General features: G+C 38.5%; 1 protein-coding gene and 1 pseudogene across 3 annotated transcripts in view; one reads left to right on the top strand and one right to left on the bottom strand.

The window, feature by feature from the left end:
- The window catches only part of ATP11C (ATPase phospholipid transporting 11C (ATP11C blood group)), a 173,925-nt gene that overhangs the window by 76,482 nt on the left and 75,358 nt on the right, over positions 1-22,085 (bottom strand). For all 3 annotated transcript variants that reach the window (XM_028123823.2, XM_028123822.2, XM_028123821.2), the window contains exons 2-5: positions 17,556-17,675; positions 11,679-11,768; positions 8,838-8,918; positions 6,866-6,973 (exon numbers count right to left, since the gene is read on the bottom strand). In XM_028123823.2, the coding sequence (XP_027979624.1) occupies positions 6,866-6,973; positions 8,838-8,918; positions 11,679-11,768; positions 17,556-17,675 (399 nt within the window). The remainder of the gene's footprint in view (positions 1-6,865; positions 6,974-8,837; positions 8,919-11,678; positions 11,769-17,555; positions 17,676-22,085) is intronic.
- Positions 4,483-4,814, top strand: LOC114224593 (small ribosomal subunit protein eS26 pseudogene; annotated as a pseudogene).

The raw sequence follows: 22,085 nt of genomic DNA, 5'->3' as shown, positions 1-22,085 counted from the left end.
TGGGGAGGGGGTCTTTCTAAGAGGGTGGGGGGTGACAACAAAATCAGAAAGAGGAAACAAGAGAAAGGGAGAGACGTGGGAAACATTTACTTGCTTCACAATTTTACTTAGTGCCCTGGGAGCAACAGATTTAATGCTATGAATCATTTAGGCTGCATTTGGTTCTTATGCTGAGTTTCTAAGACCGGTTTGGCAACTTCAGATCCTAACCACTCTAGTTGAGGGTCTTCTACGGGATGCAGAGAATGCAGAAAAGAAAAACGGGTGATATAAAGACATTCTAGGGGCGCCTGGGTGGCTCAGTCATTAAGCGTCTGCCTTCAGCTCAGGTCATGATCCCAGGATCCTGAGATTGAGCCCCACATCGGGCTCCCTGCTCCGCGGGAAGCCTGCTTCTCCCTCTCCCGCTCCCCCTGCTTGTGTTCCCTCTCTCGCTGTCTCTCTCTGTCAAATAAATAAAATAAGAGCTTAAAAAAAAAAAAGACATTCTACGTCAATCTCAGGTAACTCTCCCACTCTGTAGCCTTTTCCGCATTATTACTAAAAGAAGATGCAAGACAATTTACCTATCGCTGTGAATATGGAGAACTTATGTCCAACAATTCCCAGTATTTAATAAATAATTCAGCACTGATAATGCCTGATGAAAGTACAGGGAGGAGAGTATCATTTTTAAGCAATTCCTATCACAATCCTGAACCCTTCTGGAATGGTATTTTCACCTACCCTCTGCTCTTTCTGTTCCACCCATCTTCTTCCCTTGTTCTAGAGAATTTGATTTCTGTTACCTTTCCTATTTTAATCCATATTCATATAGAAATATTCTTTTAAAAATAATATCTTGGAGAGGGGCCTGGGTGGCTCAGTCATTAAGTGTATGCCTTCAGCTCAGGTCATGATCCCAGGGTCCTGGGATCGAGCCCCACATCAAGTTCCCTGCTCAGGCTGCTTCTCCCTCTCCCTCTGCACCTCCCCCCCGATTATAAGAGACTACTACAATTATATGCCAACAAATAAGAGAACCTAGAGTAAATGGGTAAGCACCTAGAAACATACAACCTGCCAAAACTGAATCATGAAGATACAGAAAATCTGAACAGACCCAAAGCTAGTGAGGAGACTGAAGCAGGAATCGAAAACTTCCCCCCCCCCCAAAAAAAAACTACAGGGCTAGATGACCTCATAAGAGAATTATGCCAAATATTCAAAAAAGTAATAACACCAATTCCTAAACTATTCTGAAGAATCGAAGAGGAGGGAACACTCCCAAACCTGGTGTATGAGGCCAGAATTACTAATACCATTTTATCAGGAAAAGACAGTATAAGAGAAGAAGACTAGAGACCAATATCTTCAATGAATATTGATGAAAAAAAAATCCTGAACAAATACTACTCAACCAAATCCAACAGCACATTAAAATGATCACACACCATGACCAAATGGGATGTATCCTTGGGAATGAAAGGATATACACAAAAATCAATCAGTGTAATGCAACACATAACAACAACAGACAAAAGCTATTTAATCATCTCAATCAATGCAGAAAAAGCATTTCGCATAATTCAACTCTTTCATGATAAAAACACTCAATGAACTTAGAAAGAGAAAAAAAATGACCTCAACATAATAAAAGCCATATATGAAAAGCCCACAGCTAATATCACACTCAGTGAGGAAAGACTGAAAGCCTTTCCTCTAGTATCAGGAACAAAGCAAGGATATCCACTCCCCAGCATGGCTATTCAACATTGTACTGGAAGTTCTAGCCAGAGCAATTACACACACACACACACACACACACACACACACACACACACACACACACACACGGCATACAAATTGGAAAAGCAGTAAAATTATTCTGGTTTGCAGATGACCTAATATTATATATAAAAAACCCTAGATTCCACACACACAAAAACCTGTCAGAATTAATAAATGAATTCAACAAAGTTGCAGGATATAAAATCAACACTCGAAATTATTTGTATCTCTATACACTAACAATGACCAATCCAAAAAGGAAATTAAAAAAAGCAATCTCTATTTACAATAGCATCAAAAAAGATAAAATACTTAGGAATAAACTTAACCAAAGAAGTTAAAGACTTGCACATTGAAAGCTACAAAAATTGCTAAAAGAAATCAAAGATAAAATAAATGGAAAGCCATTTCATGTTCATGAATTGGAAGACTTAAGACTTGTTTAAATGCCTATACCATTCAAGCAATCTGCAAACTCAATGGAATTCCTACCCATATGCAAATGACATTTTTTGCAGACATAAAAAAAATTCCTATAATTCATATGGAATTTCAAGGGACTCCAAATAGCGAAAACAATGCTGAAAAGAAAAAAAAACTTGAGGAGTCTCCACACTCCCAGATTTCAAAACATACTACAAAGCAACAATAATTAAGATGGTATGGTACTGGCATAAAGACAAATATATAGACCAATGAAGAGAGAGCCCACAAACAAACCCTTGCATATATGGCCAAATGATTTTCAACAAGGGTGCCAAGACTATGCAATAAAGAAAGGACGGTCTCTTCAACAAATGGTGTTGGGAAAGCTGGATAGCCACACGCAAACAATGAGGTTTGACTCTTACCTTACACTACATACAAAAATTACTCAAAATTAATTAAAGACCTAAATATAAGGGGCATGTGGGTGGCTTAGTCGGTTAAGCATCTGCCTTTGGCTCAGGTCATGATCTCGGGGTCCTGGGATCGAGCCCCATGTTGGGCTCCCTGCTTAGTAGGGAGTCTGCTTCTTCCTCTTCCTCTGCCCCTCCTCCCTGCTCATTCTCTCTCTCTCTCAAATAAATAAAATCATAGGAAAAAAAAGACCTAAATGTAAAACTTTTTATACTCCTGGAAGAACATCAGGGAAAAGCTTTAGGACACTGGATTTGGTAATGATTTCCTGGACATACACCACAGTGCAGGAAAAAAACCCCTCAACATTAGAAATGGGAATATATTAGGGTGCCTGGGTGGCTTGGTCAGTTAAGCGTCCAACTCTTGGTGTTGGCTCAGGTCTTGATTTCAGAGTCGTGAGTTTGGGCCCTGTGTTGGGCTCCATGTGCTGGGTGTGGAGCCTACTTAAAAAAAAAAAAAAAAAAAAAAGAAACCGGAATATATCAAACTTAAAAACTTTGCACCAAAGGAAACAATCAACAGAATGAAAAGGTAACCTATGGGAGAAAATACTTGCCAATCATATATCTGATAAGGAGTTAATATTCAGAATCTATAAGAGACTTCTACAACTCAACAACAAACAAATACCCCAGTTAAAAAACGGGCAAAGGATCCGAATAGACATTTCTCCAAATAAGATATACAAATGGCCAAAAAGCACATGAAAAGATGTTCCACATCTCTAATCATATGGGATATGCAAGTCAAAACCACAATGAGATATTTCACACCCATTAGGATGGCCACCATCAAAATAACAGAAACTAACAAGTGCTGGAGAGGATGTGAAGAAGTTTGTAACCCTTGTACACTCTAAGTGTAAAGGTAAAATGATATATCCATTATGGAAAACAGTATGCAAGTTCCTCAAAAAATTAAAAACAGAATTACCATATGATTAAGAAATTTCATTTCTGGGTATATATCTAACATAATTCAAAGCGGGATATCTAGAGTTATTTGTACACTTGTGATTGTCAGCATTATTTACATTACTAAGAGGTGGAAGCAACTCAAATGTCCATCAACAGATGAATTGATAAAGAAAAGGTAGTATAGGCATAAAATGGAATATTACATAGTCTTAAAAGAGAGGAATTGCTGTCATATGCTACAACATGGATGAACCTTGAAGACATTATGCTAAGTGAAATAAGCCAGTCACAAAAGGACAAGTACAGTATGATCCCATTCAAAGGAAGTAGTTCTCGAAAGCAGTCAGTCATAGAAATAGAGAGTAGAAAGGTGTTTATCAAGGGCTGGAGGTAGGGGGAGTTCATGTTTTATGGGTATGAAGTTTTAGTATTACAAGATGAAAAGATTCTAGAGATTTGTTGTACAACAATGTGACTATACTTAACACTAATGAATTGTACACTAAAAATGGTTAGTTAAGATGAGGGGGATACCTGGCTGGCTTAGTCGGTGCAGCATATGACTCTTGATCTTGGGGTTGTGAGTTCGAGCTCCACAACAGGTGTAGAGATTTTTTTAAAACAATAAAATTTTAGGGGCACCTGGGTGGCTCAAGTCAGTTAAGCCTCTGACTCTTGGTTTCAGCTCAGGTCATGATCTCATGCGTCTTGGGATGGAGCCCCGGCGTTGTGGGGTTCCGTGCTCAACAGGGAGTCTCCCTTAAGATTCTCTCCCTCTGCTCCTCCCCAACACCCCCAAACAAATAAATCTTTACAAAAAAATAAATAAAAACAAAACAAAAAAAAAAAGAAAAAAGGTTAGGTTGGGCCCTCTCGGGGCCTCACTTTCAAGATGACCAAGAAAACAAAGAATAATGGTTGTGCCACAAAGGGCATTAGGCTGCACGTGGCCATGGCCATTTGTGGCACAACCACAGAGAAGTTTGTTACTGGGACCACAGTAGAGGCCACTGCCATCAGGGGCATTTCCAAAGCGAATGTCTTCCAAGCGTATGTGTGTCCCAAGCTGTGAGACTACATTACTGCGTGAGCTGCACCATTCACAGCAACGTAGTCCAGAATGGCTCTCCTGAAGCACGGAAGGACCCAACACCCCCACCCCCACCCCCACCCCGATTTGGACCTGAGGGTACTACCCCACCACCTTCACCAAAGCCCATGTAAGGAGCTAAGTCCTTAAGCAGGGAAGAAAAACTGTTCTCTGGAAAAAAAATAAAATGGAGATTATACTTTAAAATAATGGTTAAGATGGTCAATTTAACGTTATATGCTTTTTGATCACAGTAACAAAATGAAATAAAAAAATAAATAATACTTTGAGACTGGGATAAAATATTTATAGAAGACCTATCTGATAAAAGACAGTTATCCAAAATATTAAAAAAAAACTTTTAAAACTCAACAATAAGAAAATGAGCACTCTGATTAAACAATGGGTACAGACCTGAATAGGCAACCTCATGAAAGAAGATACTCAGATGTCAAGGACGCATATGAAGAGATGTCGAACACCACTATGTCATTAGGGGAATGCAAATTAAAACAAAAATGAGATACCACTACACACCTCTTAGAATTGCCAAAACCCAAAACACTGACAACAGATGTTGGCCAGGATGTGGAGAAACAGGAACTCATTCGGTGCCGATGGGAATGCAAAATGAACAGCCTCTTTGGAGATAGCTTGGCAGTTTCTTACAAAATTAAACATGCTTTTACCATACAATCCAATAAGCACACGCCTTGATATTTACTCAAATAAAATCTTATGTCCATGCAAAAACTTGCACATAAGTGTTTACAGCAGCTTTGTTCATAACTGCCACCATTTGGAGGCAACCAAGATGTCCCTCAGAAGGTGAACGGATACATAAACTAGTCCATCTAGACAATGGAAGATTATTCAGCACTAACAAGAAATGAGCCATCAAGACATGAAAAGACATGGCATAAACTTAAATGCATATTGTTAAGTTAAAGAAGCCAATCTGAATATGATTCTAACAATATATTACGGAAAAGCAAAACTATGGAGAAAGTAGAAAGATGAGTGGTGACCTGGGGTTGGCAGGATGAAGGGATGACGAGGCAAAGCACAAAGGATGTTTAGGGCAGCGAAACGATTCTATATGATACTAATAATGGTGGATACCTGTCATTAGACATTTGTCTAAGGCCACTGAATTTGGAACAAGAGTGAATCCTAATGAAAACTATGGACTTTGGGTGATAATGATGTGCCAGTGTAGGTTCATGGATTGCAACAAAAATACCACTATGGAATGCTGATAGCGAGGCAAGTTGTACAGATGTGGGAAAAGGGGGTATATGTGAAAACTGTACTTTCCTCAATTTTGCTGTGACCTCACAATTGCTCTAGAAAAGTAAAGTTCATTATCAATTAAAATACAATCTGTTAAAAAAAATACCATCTGTTGGGAACAAAACAGATTATTTGATATGGACAGGTCTAAAATCTTAATTGACTGGGATCTTATTAGGTAATAATCAACAATGATTAATTTGGGTTAAAAAATAACTCAGCTGATAGTAAAAAATAATACTATCTTAGAATTCTCATACATTGCTGGTGGAATGTAAAATGGCCAGTTGCTATGGAAAACAACTTGGTGGTTCATGAAAAAGCTGAACATAAGAACTACAGTATTATGTAGCAATTCTACTCCTAGGTGTATATCTCAAATAATTGAAAACAGGTGTTCAAACAAAAACTTGACCATGAATGTTCATACCAGCAATGTTCATAATAACCAACAGGTGGGAAAACTCCCAAATGTCCATCAACTGATGAATGGATAAAGAAAAGATGGTATAGCCATATGATGGAATATTTAGCCATAAAAGCAAGAATTACTAATATATGCTACAATAAGAAGAGACCTTGAGAACATTAAGAAAGAGAAGGCAGACACAAAAGGCCACATAGTGTCTGATTCCATATACATGAAATAATCTAGAATAGGTAAATCCATAGAGACAGAAAGAAGATTAGTAGTTGCCAGGGCCTGGGAGAGGGAGGAATGTGGCATGACTACTTAATGCCTATGGGGGTTACCTTTTGGGGTGATGAAAATGTTCTGGAACTAGATAGTGTTGAAGTTTGCATAACAATGTGAATGTATTAAATGTCACTAAATTGTATATTTTAAAAAGCTGTGTTTTTACCACAATAAAAAAATGAACCACAAAAATACCTTGATTTTTTCACTCTCTTTTCTCACTCGCTTTGCATTTTCAATAATGTAAACAGTGCTCTTGTTGACTTCATTGTCAGCTCTGTGTCTTAGCCAATCCTCATATCCCTAGAGTAAAAATAACTACAGTCAAGCTCACATGATGCAGCGAAGTTGTTAATAAATTTCTATAGCTCCCTCTATGAGTCACTAGTAGATATTTATACTTATAGTATTATTCTCAACTCACAGTGCTAAAAAGACAACATTGTTCATTTTTACAGCAAAAACCAAGACACACTTTCAAAATACCCCTTAGGTAAATATTTACTTGTGTTAAAAGGTTTCTCCATTCTACAGAGAAGTATCAATGAAAACACAGGAATCAGAACCGTAATATTCTTCAACTGTGAAAGGCTATGATTTATTCTTCTAATTCTACTTACTCAAATTAATGTTAATTTCTCTACTTTTTAATGTGACAATTTTTTTTCTGGGTTTTATTTTCTTACAGCTCTAATCACTTAAATATATTATTCTGTAGTAGACTGTTGGGAGTGATCATCGCTGAGGAAATCTAATTCCTCCCCAGGGAAAGAGAATAGAAAAGGCAAGTTAGGATTATTTTGGCACAGAATCCATGATAAGTTTTGGAGGTCAACTTCACTGATTTGGTGGTAAAGGAAATCATCAACTGGTATTCATTTTTTAGAGTTAAACGTCATCAGGAAAAGGTCTAATGGCTCATTTTAGTTTGTTTTTTTTGTATGAAGTAAATTTAAGCCAAAAGAACTAAGGAAGGAGGATGTTCATTTGTCTGAGGATGACCTCTTCTCCTTTTTTACATCACACTGCTTTTTTTCTTGAGAATAATGTCTGTGCCTTTTCAAATGTAACTGTTTGAAAAAAATCTCTTGATCGCCTTCCACTTTTATTCTCCAGTGCTATATTCTTCCTGTCCTGTCCCTCTTTATGACAATGCTAGGCTATCACTTCCTATGGCACTTTCTGTGATGTCAGTGAGGAAAGAAAGGCCCTAACATGAACTAGTATAGGGAGTAAAATGAATCAGTAAGAGCTTTTGTAAACCATACAGGCTATTCTTGGAACCAGCAATTCTATGATGTTAAAGAAAATAATCCTAACAGCCTAAGGGAAAGAACATTCCAAAAGTCTTTATTTAGCAACCAAACACTTGAAAAAATATTCTTGCAGTTTCTGGTAGGCAAGATAGAGACCAGATAACCCCAAGAGGAAAGGTAACCTTGTTCAAAATACCATAAAACAGACCTTCATTTTCGAAGTTCTTGAGGGTAGTTTTTAAAGCTCTTTGGTAAGTACTGTCTAAAAGTATGTTTGCAATTAGTCAGGTCCTGTGGACTGTCCCAGTACATGATAAACGTTGCTAACCCCCCCTTTACCTCCAGTTTCCCATTTGCATTTTCAGTTTCATGTGGAATTTTTCAAAGGTACTATTATATAAAATGGTCAAAAAACTTCAGACATCAGCATCAGAAACCATGGCAATTGTCAGCTTTGATGAAAAACAAGAATAAAAGTCTCTGCCCACCACCCACTTCGGCAGCATCAGGGAAGAAAGACAACAAGTATCAAGTACTTGTGCTCTTGAGTTCTCTGCTTTAGGCATCAACAAAAATTCACTAGAATGGGAATTTTTCAGAAAGATATGCCACACTGAAAAACATTTATACACACTAAAAATTCGCCTCTCATTTCCTGACTGAGCTGTACCTTCTACCTCCTTTCTTTTAGGGTTACAACCCCATAACACAAATACTGAGGAAAAAAGGGGCAAAAGAAATTAAAGATGTACCTTATGGTCATTTTAGTATGTTTTTAATAGGAATCAAATATAAGTTAAATCCATCAAGGATGCTGCCCACTCTATAGAAATATGAAAAAGGACCTTTGGCAATGAAATTCAAAGCAGATGGGACTGAAATGCAGGCATAATTGTAAATAAGAAATTTACCTGCTTGATGGCTGTAACAGTTATAACAAAGAAAAGTGGAAGTCCACTGGTAACCGGGCTAGTCGGTGTGTCTACTGTGACCTAGGTAAAGAAATTAAATTGAACGTAAAAGGAAAATAAGCCATTCACTTATATGCAGGACTGATATGCTACAACCATTTCAGGTAGAAAAACAGACAAAACATATCCTGGTAACAGGGTCACTGTTGACTTTCATTAAACAAAAGCAATCCACAGAGCAGTTAGTGTAAGGAAACAGTTCTAATTCAGGCTTAGGTTTCATTCCAGTTTGGATTAACGCCTTGAATGAAATAGAACCAATCATTTACCATCTCTTTGTTGAGTATCATTCTTTCAGCCCCTGTGCTATCATCAGCCAGGCTCTAGAGATGTTGCTTTAAATAAGATAGAGAATTGTCCCTGCCCTCATAAAGCTAGCAGCTTACGGGAAAACAGTCAACCAAGTGAAATGCTGAAATCTAATGAGTAAAGCTGAGTTAATGAGATGAAGTATGGGCTTTCAGGCAGGCACAGAGGACCGCATATACAATGTCTCTATGGTAGCAGCGCAGGGGTGGGGGGCACACGTAAACAAATAAAGGGTAGAGTGTGGTGTAAGATGGGGCTGGAGAGGGGGACAGAGGCAAACCCAAGCAGGGCCCTCTAGGCTAGAGCTCATTGTTTACCCCACAGTGGGAGATAACTAAAGCTTTTAGGCAAGGAGAGGTCCCGTGAACAGAACTACATTTTGAGAAGATCATCCTCCCCGATTTGTGGAAAATAGAATGTAAGCGGGGAGTCCATAATGCGGGTACAAGATGACGGCTTGGACGAGGGGGGCAGCGGCAGACATGCAAAGAACTTCCATGGATAGTTCGGGGTTAAAATGGTAGGAATGGCAAGGAATTTTTTGTCAGGGTGATGAGAGATGACTTGTAAGTATCTGGTGACGGCTGGGTAGATGTTGTCATTCACTAAAACAACAAATACTAAGAGAGGACTAGACTGGAGGGACAGAGGACCATGAGTTCAATCTGCCCCCACAACTCGCTCTCTTCTCTAATCCCCACCTAGGCCTGGCTCTGCCACATCCCCCGAGTTAGAGACACAGGCTTTTATGTGGCTGTGGGCCTTCATGCACAGCCTGAGATACCCATCTGGCATTCTTCACCAGGTTAACTTGCTCTAATCTTTCAAGGTTTAGTTCAGATATCATCTACTCTTTGAAGTTTCCTTAAGCTCCTCTTGGTTAGAAAGACATATTAACTTCCACTGTATCCCCACAGCATGTTGCTCATGCTACTTTTATGACTTATACCGCATTAAATTAAATGGATACATGACTGTAACATACATTCCTTAAGGACAGAAAAGCCATATCTTGATCTTCATTGTATCTGCTAGAATCTTTGTTATCTGGAATACTGCAAGGCACACAGTAGGTGCTTGGTATACATTCACTGAACCAAACTGAACTGCGCGGCATGCGACAAAGAATGACTCCTCTGAGCATAATTTTGTATGCAGTTTATTTTATGCTGTTTTGTAAGATATCTTACGATGGATCACTAGAGTAGCTCCTTTTCAAATGACCCATCATTTAAGACTGAAATTAGCTCTTTTCCATATCACAACCCAGACTGGTTTTAAGTAGCAGGGCTAAATTAAATTACAGCACCATTTACTCAAAGCCTCAAAGTGGATAAACAGAAGCACTTAACATTAACAAGGCTTTGAGCCATTTCATTGGGATGTTTCTGCTTCGTTTAAAAAAATGAAACGAGTGGGTGCCTGGGTGGCTCAGTTGGTTAAGCGACTGCCTTCGGCTCAGGTCATGATCCTGGAGTCCCGGGATCGAGTCCCACATCGGGGTCCCTGCTCAGCGGGGAGTCTGTTTCTCCCTCTGACCCTCTTCCCTCTCGTGCTCTCTCTCATTCTCTCTCTCTCAAATAAATAAAATCTTTAAAAATAAATAAATAAATAAAATAAAAAATGAAACGAGGAAAAAATACCCTTACTGTAATAAAATTTTCTGGGGGTAATTTTGGTGAGGGAAAACTTATAATAGCTCATAGACTTAAAGATGGAAGAGGCAATTTAAGATGTCTAAAATTTAAAACACAAAAAAAACATTAGCAGGAACATAGAGAAGATCAAGTCTACCAGGCTTTCACACTTAAAAGTAAATGAAAGAGGAAGAGCAAAACTGGTATCAGGAAGAAAAGTGATAAATTTTCAATTAAGCTGAATCTGGTGTTTAACGAAGTAAAACTATTAATCTGAACTATTTTCAATTTTAATATATACCACTGTATTTAATGGTACACAATATATGTCCTTCTAGGATAAACAAAGATGAAATCCATGGAAGTTTTTAAAGAAAGTAACAAATTCTCAACAAGTTTTCTAGTAAAAATGCTACTTTGGAAATATATAAAATCATGTAAATCTTAAACTATAATATTAGTACTTTAAAAAGTTTTATTAAAACAAGCCCTGAAACACCTTTTTACACACAGGGCACTTTTATTTTTTTTTTTAAAGAAATGGATTGAAAATTTGTTTGGGGGGAAAAAGTTTGATTGGAGTAATTTTCTTTTTTTTTTAATAAAAAAATTTTATTTATTTGACAGCGAGATAGCACAAGTAGGCAGAGTGGCAGGCAGAGGGAGCGGGAGAAGCAGGCTCTCCGCCGAGCAGAGAGCCAGACATGGGGCTCGATCTCAGGACCCCAGGATCATGACCTGAGCCAAAGGCAGCCGCTTAACTGACTGAGCCACCAAGGTGCCCCTGGAGTAATTAAGTTTCTAAAAGGGGAATGGTTGTTTATGGAGCTCTTACCTGCACAAGGAAAATGATGAGAAAATAAAAATTTGCAATTCTTCTAAACTGTTCGAACAGATTCTTTGGGAGGAAATTCCAAAGTGTATACTGTATGGGAGGAGGAAAAAAAAGAGTATTATTAGAAAGGAAACTTGAAAAATCCTAATAACAACTCATATGGGCCGGACTATCACAATAATTTGAAAATGTTAAAACCCAGACCTCACACATACAAATAAGCATACACTTAGAGGTATACTATATAAGAAATGAAGTTTTCATTTGGAGCATCACAATTGGGCCATCTAGTCCCCAACCTCTGCTTTCCCTGACCTGATCTAAATTAGGTTCCTTGTTAGGTGTTCTCAGGTCATCCTATACTTCCTTGATAATACTCGATACAGTGAATAACTATAGATGTGTGCATTTTTTATTAAAGTTGCTCCCTCCATAGGCAGTAAGTTCCATAAGGACAGGTAATATTACTTTTCCCCCAACACCTAACAGACACAAAATAGACATTCAATAAATTAGTTGGATGAATGAATGAACAAATTAATTCCTCTGGCTAAGCTAACCACTGGAGTCTGGATCATCATCACTGATATAACTCTGTCCCTATCAGTACCCCCCCGCCCCACCTCCATGACAGCTGAGGTGTACACATAACCCTGGGACATAGAGGGCTTTCACTTTAATCAACATACCACACTGGGCTTTGGTAACTGGTAACAGGTTAAAGGTTCAATGCTAAGTAGTACATGGGCAGGAGAAGAAAACTCTTGGGCCAACTGTTGAATCATTGAGACTTTCTCACTAATATCTTAAGCTCAAGGATGAGGTCATTTAAAAAAATCACCAAGAGAAGTTGCATTTTCTAGATATCTTGATAAAGACCAGAAACCAGAAAGAAAGGTTTCTTAACCTAAAAGATCTAAATTATACTTAAATGATCTCCACCACAAATACGGTGAGAAAGTATCTATTCGGTAAGGTGACTGAAATGCCAAAGTTGCAGAGCATGACACAATATATGTGAATTTACTACTAACCTCTCTTTAAAAGGCTTATGGGCTCAAAGATTAGGGAATCCCGGGAAAATGAAGATAAATGGAGGCAAAAATATTCAGTAAAGGAGTTGGTGCATTACAACAACAGCCAACCTAGAAGATTCTTCCCCCCCAGGAGTCACGGAAGCGCCTCAAGGAAGCTCATTCAAAATTAAGCACAAAATTACAATGAGATATCACCTCACACCTGTCACAATGGTTAAAACAGAAAACACAAGAAACAACGGGTATTGGCAAGGATGTGGAGCAAAAGGAACCGTTCCTCTTGCACTGTTGGTGGGAACGCAAACTGGTGCAGCCACTGTGGAAAACAGTATGGAGCGTCCTCAAAAAGTTAAAAATAGAACTACCCTATGATCCAGTCCTCGCACTACTGGGTATCTACCCCCAAAATACAAAACACTAATTCAAAGGGATACATGCATTGTATGTATGTTTACTGCAGCATTATTTACAAAAGTCAAACTATGGAAGCAGCCCAAGTGTCCATCGATAGATGAATGGATAAAGAAGAGGTGGTATATATACAGAATGGAATATTACTGAGCCATAAAAAGGATGAAATCTTGCCATTTACAACAACATGGATGGAGCTAGAGAGTATAATGCTAAGTGAAATAAGTCAGAGAAAGACAAATACCATGATTTCACACATATGTAGAATTAAAGAAACAAAACAAAGGTAAAGAAAGAGAGAAAGACAAAATAAGAAACAGACTCTTAATTACAGGGAACTGATGGTTACGGGGCGGGGCGGGGGGAGGGGTGGGGGATGGGTGAAATAGGTGATGGGGATTAAGGAGTGTACTTGTCCTGATGAGCACTGGGTGATGTATATGGAAGTGTTGGATCACTATATTGTACACCTGAAACTAATATAACACTGTAGGCTAACTATACTGGAATTTAAAACCTTAATAAACAAGGAAAAATAAAGAATTGTGTGGATATGCATCATTTGGGGGAAGAGAATCCACACTTTTTATCAGGTTCCCAAGGCAGCTTGTAACCAAAAACAAAAGGGATCAAAACCACTGATCCAGTCACGTTGAAGCTGATGTAGTTCAGGATCAGCACTTAACTGTCCCAATTACTTAAGATCAATTTTCTAAAACAATAAGCTAAACTTCCACAACAAGCTAACAGCTGAGTTTCTGGCTTGTTGACCTTCTGTTCCCTAACTAAGGGGTTTTTAATTAAACAAACAAACATTAGGGTCTGTTAGAGTCCTCTGTGGGGTGTTAAGACATCAAAAGGGAACATTTTTGTTGTTTCTAGACCCCCACTGTTTGTTTATCACTGTTTTAACTTATTAAATGAACTGCTTCCTTGGGGAACTCTGATTATTACCATTATAGGAACCTATTGCTATATGCCCTCTTCTTTTCTGTATCAGGTCATGAGCTATTAAGAGGTCAGGGAACATATCATAAGCCCTCTTACCACAGCTGCCTAGAACAATGTTTGGTACATAGAAGGCACAAGAAATCTTGATCTTAAGTGTTGGCCATTTACTCCACTGCTCGTTACCCTTGTGAAGCAGAACTTTCTCTTTTTTAAAGTACCACTCTTTCTCCCATAAATTTGAAAGTTTAAGTAAAGGGAGTTACCAGGACACTCTCCCACTAGGATTTAGTAACTTTAGCTAAAAAGGCACCGTCCCGTGAGTTTGAAAAGATTCAAAGAGCTGTCCGATAAATTCTACTGAAAATCTGAGTTTTAAAAATGAGGGAGAATGCTAGTGTATTTTAGGCTTAAAGCTTTAATTCAAGACAGTCTTTCACATAGGAGTTCTAAATTTAACCTTGGGCATACCTTCAAAGAGTTAGGTGGAGCGCACAGATTCTTAAGCCACTAAAGTGCCTTCAAGATTGAGGCTCTGAATTTTTCAAGAAAAAAAATGTGTAACAGGGAAATAAGATGGAAACTAAAGATCCTAGCAGCAAGCAATCAGTGCTCATTTTGCTACAGAAGGGGATTTCCAAATTTCGTACCAGCTACAAAATTCTGGCGATTCCCAGAGGTTCCTGCTGATTATATTAAAGTAGTAAGGTTGCATAGAACAAGTTTTTCTATGGAAAGTATTGTGTGCCCCAAGAAGAAAAGAAGACTAATTTTAACAGTAAGTAAAATTTAAGATAGGTCAAAGTGTTTATTTTCAGTGTTCCCTGCATTAATAAGACTTACTGGGAATAAGGAAAAAGGAAATCAACACTTGCTACGAAGTTGGAAGGCAGCTAACATATGCTATAAACTGTACATTTCAATTAAAAGATTCTGGTGAAAATATAAAGAGCCAAAAGACAATGTGAGGAAGGAAAAGTTCAAATTATGAAAATATTGGGGCGCCTGGGTGGCTCAGTCGTTTAGCGTCTGCCTTCGGCTCAGGTCATGATCCTTGGAGTCCTGGGATTGAGCCACACATCGGGCTTCCTGCTCAGCGGGGAGCCTGCTTCTCCCTCTCCCACTCCCCCTGCTTGGGTTCCCTTCTAGCTGTCTCTCTTTGTCAAATAAATAAATAAAATCCTTAAAAAAATTTTAAAAATTATGAAAATGTTATCTCTAGAATGGACCCAAAGGCCTCTTTTAAAGAGAGATCATGCCACACAATCAAAACACATGAGACTGAGGCAATCACTAGTACTGCTCAGGACTGTAGTAATACTAAGCACAGAAATATAATTTAACAATACCACCTACCATTTACTGAGTCATTACTGTAAGCCAAGCACAGTGTTTAAACTGTGGATTACTTTATTTTATCCTCATCGCGGTCCTCTGAGGTAAGTACTGTTAATATCTCCATTTTACAGATAAGAAAACTGAGACACAGAAGGGTTCGATGCCTTACTTTAAATTCAAACCCAGATCTTCTGTCTACAAGGATGAAGCTCTTTACCACTACACTGTCCATATGCTATCCTCTTCTAATTATTCATTGTATTAAGATTTCATTCTTTTTCTGAAGTTAGTATACTGTCAATTCCTCTTTTTCTGCGCTAGAGCTTTTAGGAAAAAGTGGAACACTGGTAAACTAGATGACTGGTAAATTAGAAAAACTGTAAACATGTAATAGTTACAGAGAAAAGAGAGATGTTAGTCTATTCAATGTACAAATGTTCATTTCTTTATTCTGATTTCTAAAAGATATATACAGATACAGAGATATATGTGCAAATCTGTTCAGAAACAAACTTTATTTGTCTCATGCACTCTTAACTATTTAAAAAAAATATCCTAATGTATTGTTTTGCCTATTGGCAAAACTGAAGCTAGATAAAATATGAGAAATATATTAAATATGAAGATTTGACAGAGTGTTCTAGTTCTTTTACAATGTGAAATTGTGAAGTATATTACAACAAAATGGTTATAGTTAGTTCAACGAAAGTCACTTTACCATCAGTGTGTTACATTATCTTCTACATAAAACACTATGGAAAACAGTACTTCCCTAGAAAGTATTTTAGATTTTGATGCAAAATGTGAGAGAACACAGAGAAAGGAGCCCCAATAGCACAATGATGTGAAAAGGGCTTTTTATTCAGAGCCACTAGACCTTATAAAGCAGTTCTGCTCCTGACTTTATCACTCACTCTGCTTGATGACCATGGCACTAACTTAATTTCTCTGGGTTTGCTTTCTCCATCTGTAGAGCCAGCAAGTTGAACAGATAATCTCGCAGGATCTTTCAGTTCTATGTCTATGATTCTGAGTCAAAGGACTACTACTATTGTCTTGGATCCTACAGGGGGAGTTACAATTTTCAATCAAAGGACTAGTCACTATCCTGGGCACAGGTATGAAAACTTCTGGTTGATGACAGATTTTCTGCCATAAGGTTCAAGATGAACAGGAAATAGACATTTTATCCAAAGACAGAGTGTTCTATAGGCCAACAGATACATGCTGATCAGGCAACAGTTTTCACTCATTCTGTCCATATTTTACATGTTAATCTCCTACTTAAGTATAATCTGTATACATTCGCTACCTCAAGAGAAATCACACATGTGTTTGAAAACCAAATGTTAAATTTTTAAAGGAAGGGCATAATTTTGTTTCAGGTCCTAGGTGTTCACAAACTTGCAGTGATCCAACTGTCACTAACATTTTACATCTGCCTTGCCAGGCTACGTGAAGAAGTAAGGAAAATCTATCAAGATCTGTCAATCTATCAATTATCTGCCATTTAGCACCTAGTACCTAACCTGGTCAGCCAAAGGTGAAGATTAGCAAGCTAATATTAGCAGAATGAGGGCGACTGGGTACTAGGGACTATAGAGAGTGCTTTTACGTATAGAACATCAGCTCCATTTCACTGTTGAGGACATATAGACTTGGAGATTAATTTGGCCAAGGTCACAAAGCTAGTAAATGGTCAGGCCAGGAGTGTACTTGAGGAGCTCCCCAGTGGAACAGAAAGAGATATAAACGTCATTCTAGGATAGTACCCTCCAAAAGAATGTAAATTATTTAGAACCTAGTCCAAGCACTTAAGAGAAATTCAGGAAGATTTGGGCAAGTAAATAATTCCTAGTTTTAGCACCCTTTAAGGCTTAACGTAATATGTATCATCAACAGGCACTATGAATAATAATGGAAAGCAAGTGACTAATATTTCAGCTATAACAAGACAGAATGATACTTTTTAAGAAAAACAGCCTTTTGGTGGAATAATTACCACAGTTGGTATACAGTATAGGTGCACATCCATGTATGCATATATAAATAAACCAGCTTCCTTGGAAGCATAAATAAGTGCATTATCTGGCTCACTATATGAATCACTACATGTATCTACTGAATTAAAAAAACCACTTACCTTAGATGAGACTATTCTATTATCACAAAATCTTTGTGCAATGTAAGCTTCTGTTTCTGAAACTGGATGATTGCCAACAAACACTGTACGTGTACCAACTCTTTTCTCTTCTCCAGCACACTGACCAAGAGAAAGGGAGGAAAAGTCAGTTTCTTATCACATTTGTCCATGCTTCTACTGAGCTCAGAATTCTTGCCTAAGCACATCTGACAATCCCCTAGAGAGACAAGAGTACCAGGGAGGGGAGAAAACCTTGTTAGGCTACTCAAACTCCAGGAGCTCTTGGTTGCTGACTTACTGAAGATTAGTGGAAGGGTTGCTTGAGACAACTCTTCTGAGGCCAACCTTACTATTTTAAAATGTTTAAATTAAAAGAAATCCTAGAAATAAGTCAATCAGAGAAAGACATTTATCATATGACCTCACTGATATGAGGAATTCTTAATCTCGGGAAACAAACTGAGGGTTGCTGGAGTGGTGGGGGGTGGGAGGGATGGGGTGGCTGGGTGATAGACAATGGGGAGGGTATGTGCTATAGTGAGCACTGTGAATTGTGTAAGACTGATGAATCACAGACCTGTAACCCTGAAACAAATTAATACATCATATGTTTAAAAAAAAATGAACAAGATAGCAGGAGGAGAAGAATGAAGGGGGGGAAATTGGAGGGGGAGACGAACCATGAGAGACTATGGACTCTGAGAAACAAACTGAGGGTTGTAGAGCGGAGGGCGGTGGAAGGATGGGTTAGCCTGGTGATGGGTATTCAGGAGGGCATGTTCTGCATGGAGCACTGGGTGTTATATGAAAACAATGAATTGTGGAACACTACATCAAAAACTAATGATGTAATGTATGGTGATTAACAACATAATAAAAATAAATAAATAAAGTTTAAAAAAATAAAAAAATAAAAGAAATCCTAGAAAAACAGTATTTTTACTGCCATTTTTCTTTCTTCCACAAAATCTCAACCATCACCATCATAGCAACACACTCCAAAGGTCAGATTGGGAATATTTAATTTATCATACAACAACTACTGAAGACCATCTTGCTAATTCCTTACCAGAGAACACAAAGCAGAATGCAAGTTATTTCTGAATGGAAAATAATTACTTCTAAGTATAGAGAAATAGAATGGCTGTCTTTTATTTTATTTATTAATTTTTTTAAAGATTTTATTTATTTATTTGACAGAGAGAGAGACAGCGAAGAGAGGAAACACAAGCAGGGGGAGTGGGAGAAGGAGAAGCAGGCTTCCTGTGGAGCAGGGAGCCCGATGCAAGGCTCAATCCCAGGACCCTGGGATCATGACCTGAGCCGAAGGCAGATGCTTAACGACTGAGCCACCCAGGTGCCCCTAGAATGGCTGTCTTTAATGCTGATCAACTATTTCTACAAAGAAAAGTTGTAATTCTTTGGTTTTACAGGAAAGACATCCTTTGTGATTTCTCAGAGCCTACTGTCAAAAAGTCCCATTTCACACACTATATCTCTAATGCCCCTTTTATTTTATTTATTTATTTGAGAGGGAAATGGGGGGGAGGGGCAGAGGGAGAAGGAGAGAGAGAATTCCCGACCAGGTTCCATGGCCAGCACAAAGCCTGAAGCAGGGCTCGATCTCACAACCCTGAGATAATGACCCCAGCTGAAATCAAGAGTCAGTTGCTTAGACAACTGAGCCACCCAGATGCCCCCCACTTTTACAATTTTTTAAAAGTAGGTTCTAGAAGTTCTAGAATCTAGAAGTTCCAAGGTTGAGCTCCATTTTACCTTACTTTTTATTTCACTGAGGCTTTACTCCATTTTTTGTTTTTTAAAGATTCTCCAAGTTTATTTTGCAAATTTTTTTGCATTTTATGTTTTATTGGCTTACAGTGTTATAAAGAGAAAAATGTATACAATTTTGAACACTGAACTATTAATCATTTTCACATGAATTCAGATATACTTTATTTCTAATTGACCTTCAAATGCAGCAGCAGCTCATGAGTTTAGTTTAAGTATTCTTGCTACCCTATCCTACCCTGTCACTGAGTCAGGGTTCAAGATACAGATACATATATAAATACAAAACAGACACAAACAAGCCTTTTATAAAGTGAACAAATCTTTTATAATGTAAGTAACGGTTCCCTTTTGGAACTTTCTATATCCAGTTCATGCCTTTTCTGAAATTGGGACATTCACACTTTAATTAGACACAATCTTCATAAAGCAAAGTGTTTATCTCTTTGCAAACTCAGGTAATTCTTGAGAGCAATATTTTTCTTACTGATCTGAAAACACTGTGAAGGTCAAAGAGGAAAAATCACTTCAAATGATCAAAACAGGTCTGAAAAATAATATACTTAATAGTGTAGGGAGAATAATTTTAAGTATAGATTCTATGAAAATACTGATATTCAAAGGAATAGCTTTGGACCCATTGCCAAAAACTCGGTTTTTTTCTCAGTTAATTAAAACCAAGAGTATTTAGGAAGATACATTAAGTCCTTGAAGTAAGAATGAAAGGATTGTACAATTCAATTTCTATATAAATGACTGAATATACAAAGTATAAAATATAAACAAGTGTAGCAAGAAAATAAATTGGCAGAAATACTCAACCAGTAGCAATAATTAAGACCACCATTTGAAAGATCTTCTATACACCAAGAACGAAAAAAAATGTTGTTATACGATTTTACAGCATACAACTGAATTCAATTCTAATTCATTACTATTATACCTTTTTCTTCTTCAGTATTAGAGGACCCACATCATCTCCTATCAATTCATTTTATTTTTTTATTTTTTAAAGATTTTATTTATTTATTGGACAGAGAGAGACAGCGAGAGCAGGAACACAAGCAGGGGGAGTGGGAGAGGGAGAAGCAGGCTTCCCGCTGAGCAGGGAGCCCGATGCGGGACTCGATCCCAGGACCCTGGGATCACGACCTGAGCCGAAGGCAGACGCCTAACGACTGAGCCACCCAGGCGCCCAATTCATTTTGTTTATTACGTGACCCATCACATTCAGGAAAGTCTTAGAACGCCAACATCGGCAATAAGCTGCTTTAGTAAGACACAAATCTTCAATGTTTATTTCATTCACCACTTTGGAATTTTCCTCTTGTATTTTAAGATTAATCAAGCTTGGGGGTCCTGGGTGGTGCTGCCCATTAAGTGCCGGACTCTTGGTTTCGGCTCAGGTCATGAGATAGAGCCCTACCTTGGGCTCCCTGCGCAGTCCCAAGTCGGCTTATGTTTCTCTCTCCCTCTCCCTCTGCCCTCACAAAACCCCATGCTTGCTCTCTCTCTCGCATACATGTGCTCTCTCTCTCTCACATAAACAAATAAACCTTAAAAAGATTAATCAAGCTATTGTTCTGTTGCTTTTCTTTGAGAGGAATGGACGGATTGCAAGGCAGCTAAGTAGTGCAAGTACACTAAAGAAAGGCAATAACCGAAGCCATTCTGAAACTGTGAGCTGAGTGAACCAGTAATGCTCTCGGGGACAGGGAGCTGCTTTAGATACGGGAAGCTGCACCTTCATGATGTGGGCCCGCTCTCCAGCACCATCCTCTCCGCCAGTGACCACTCCTCTCTGAGACCCACCGCTCTCCAGCTGAGCTGCCATGCCTCTACTGTTTTCTTACCTTAAATCAGGACAATACACTTTTTAAATTTTTTTTTAAAGATTTTATTTGTTTGACAGAGAGAGAGAGACAGTGAGAGAGGGAACACGAGCAGGGAGAGTGGGAGAGGGAGAAGCAGGCTTCCCTCAGAGCAGGGAACCCGATGCAGGGCTGGATCCCAGGACATTGGGATCCTGACCTGAGCCGAAGGCAGATGCTTAACAACTGAGCCACCCAGGCACCCCAAGATATTTTTTAAAAGATTTTTATTTATTTATTTGACAGAGAAAGAGATAGCAAGAGAGGGAACACAAGCAGGGGGAGTGGGGTAGGCAGAAGCAGGCTTCCTACTGAGCAGGGAGACCGATGCGGGGCTCAATCCCAGGACCCTCCTGAGCCGAAGGCAGACACTTAATGACTGAGTCACCCAGGTGCCCCAGGATAATATGCTTTTAAAAAAAGATTTTATTTATTTGAGAGAGAGAGAGGACGGGGGTGGGGTGGGGGCAGAGGGAGAGGAAGCAGCAGACTCCCCACTGCACAGGGAGCCTGAGGCGGGGCTTGATCCTAGGACCGTGTCATGACCTGAGCCAAAGGCTGACTTTTAACCAACTGCCACTGCACCACCCTGGCGCCCCTGGGATAGTCTCCTTTGATAGTACTATATTACCATGTTTGAGACAGCCATATATTTAAGTCAAAACAAGATAGGAACCAATATCCACATACATATTTCCATTATTTTTTAAAAAGATAATTCCTTAGCCCAGAACGTTTTAAAGTATGTAGGGTCAAGGATTTTCCTTCCTTTCAATGATCTATTTAAAAGCCAAAGATGTAATAATCCTGACCCCAAAGTAATCATTTTAAGCAAGACTACTTAGGGATTGCAAAATTCTCCAAATGT

Source organism: Eumetopias jubatus, unplaced genomic scaffold, assembly GCF_037043125.1.
Source record: "Eumetopias jubatus isolate StellerSeaLion01/CBP00866 unplaced genomic scaffold, mEumJub1_p1.0 scaffold_11, whole genome shotgun sequence".
Classification (NCBI taxonomy): Eukaryota; Metazoa; Chordata; class Mammalia; order Carnivora; family Otariidae; genus Eumetopias; species Eumetopias jubatus.
The sequence above is the reverse complement of the archived record's forward strand: the minus strand, read 5'-3'. Positions and strand labels throughout refer to the sequence as shown.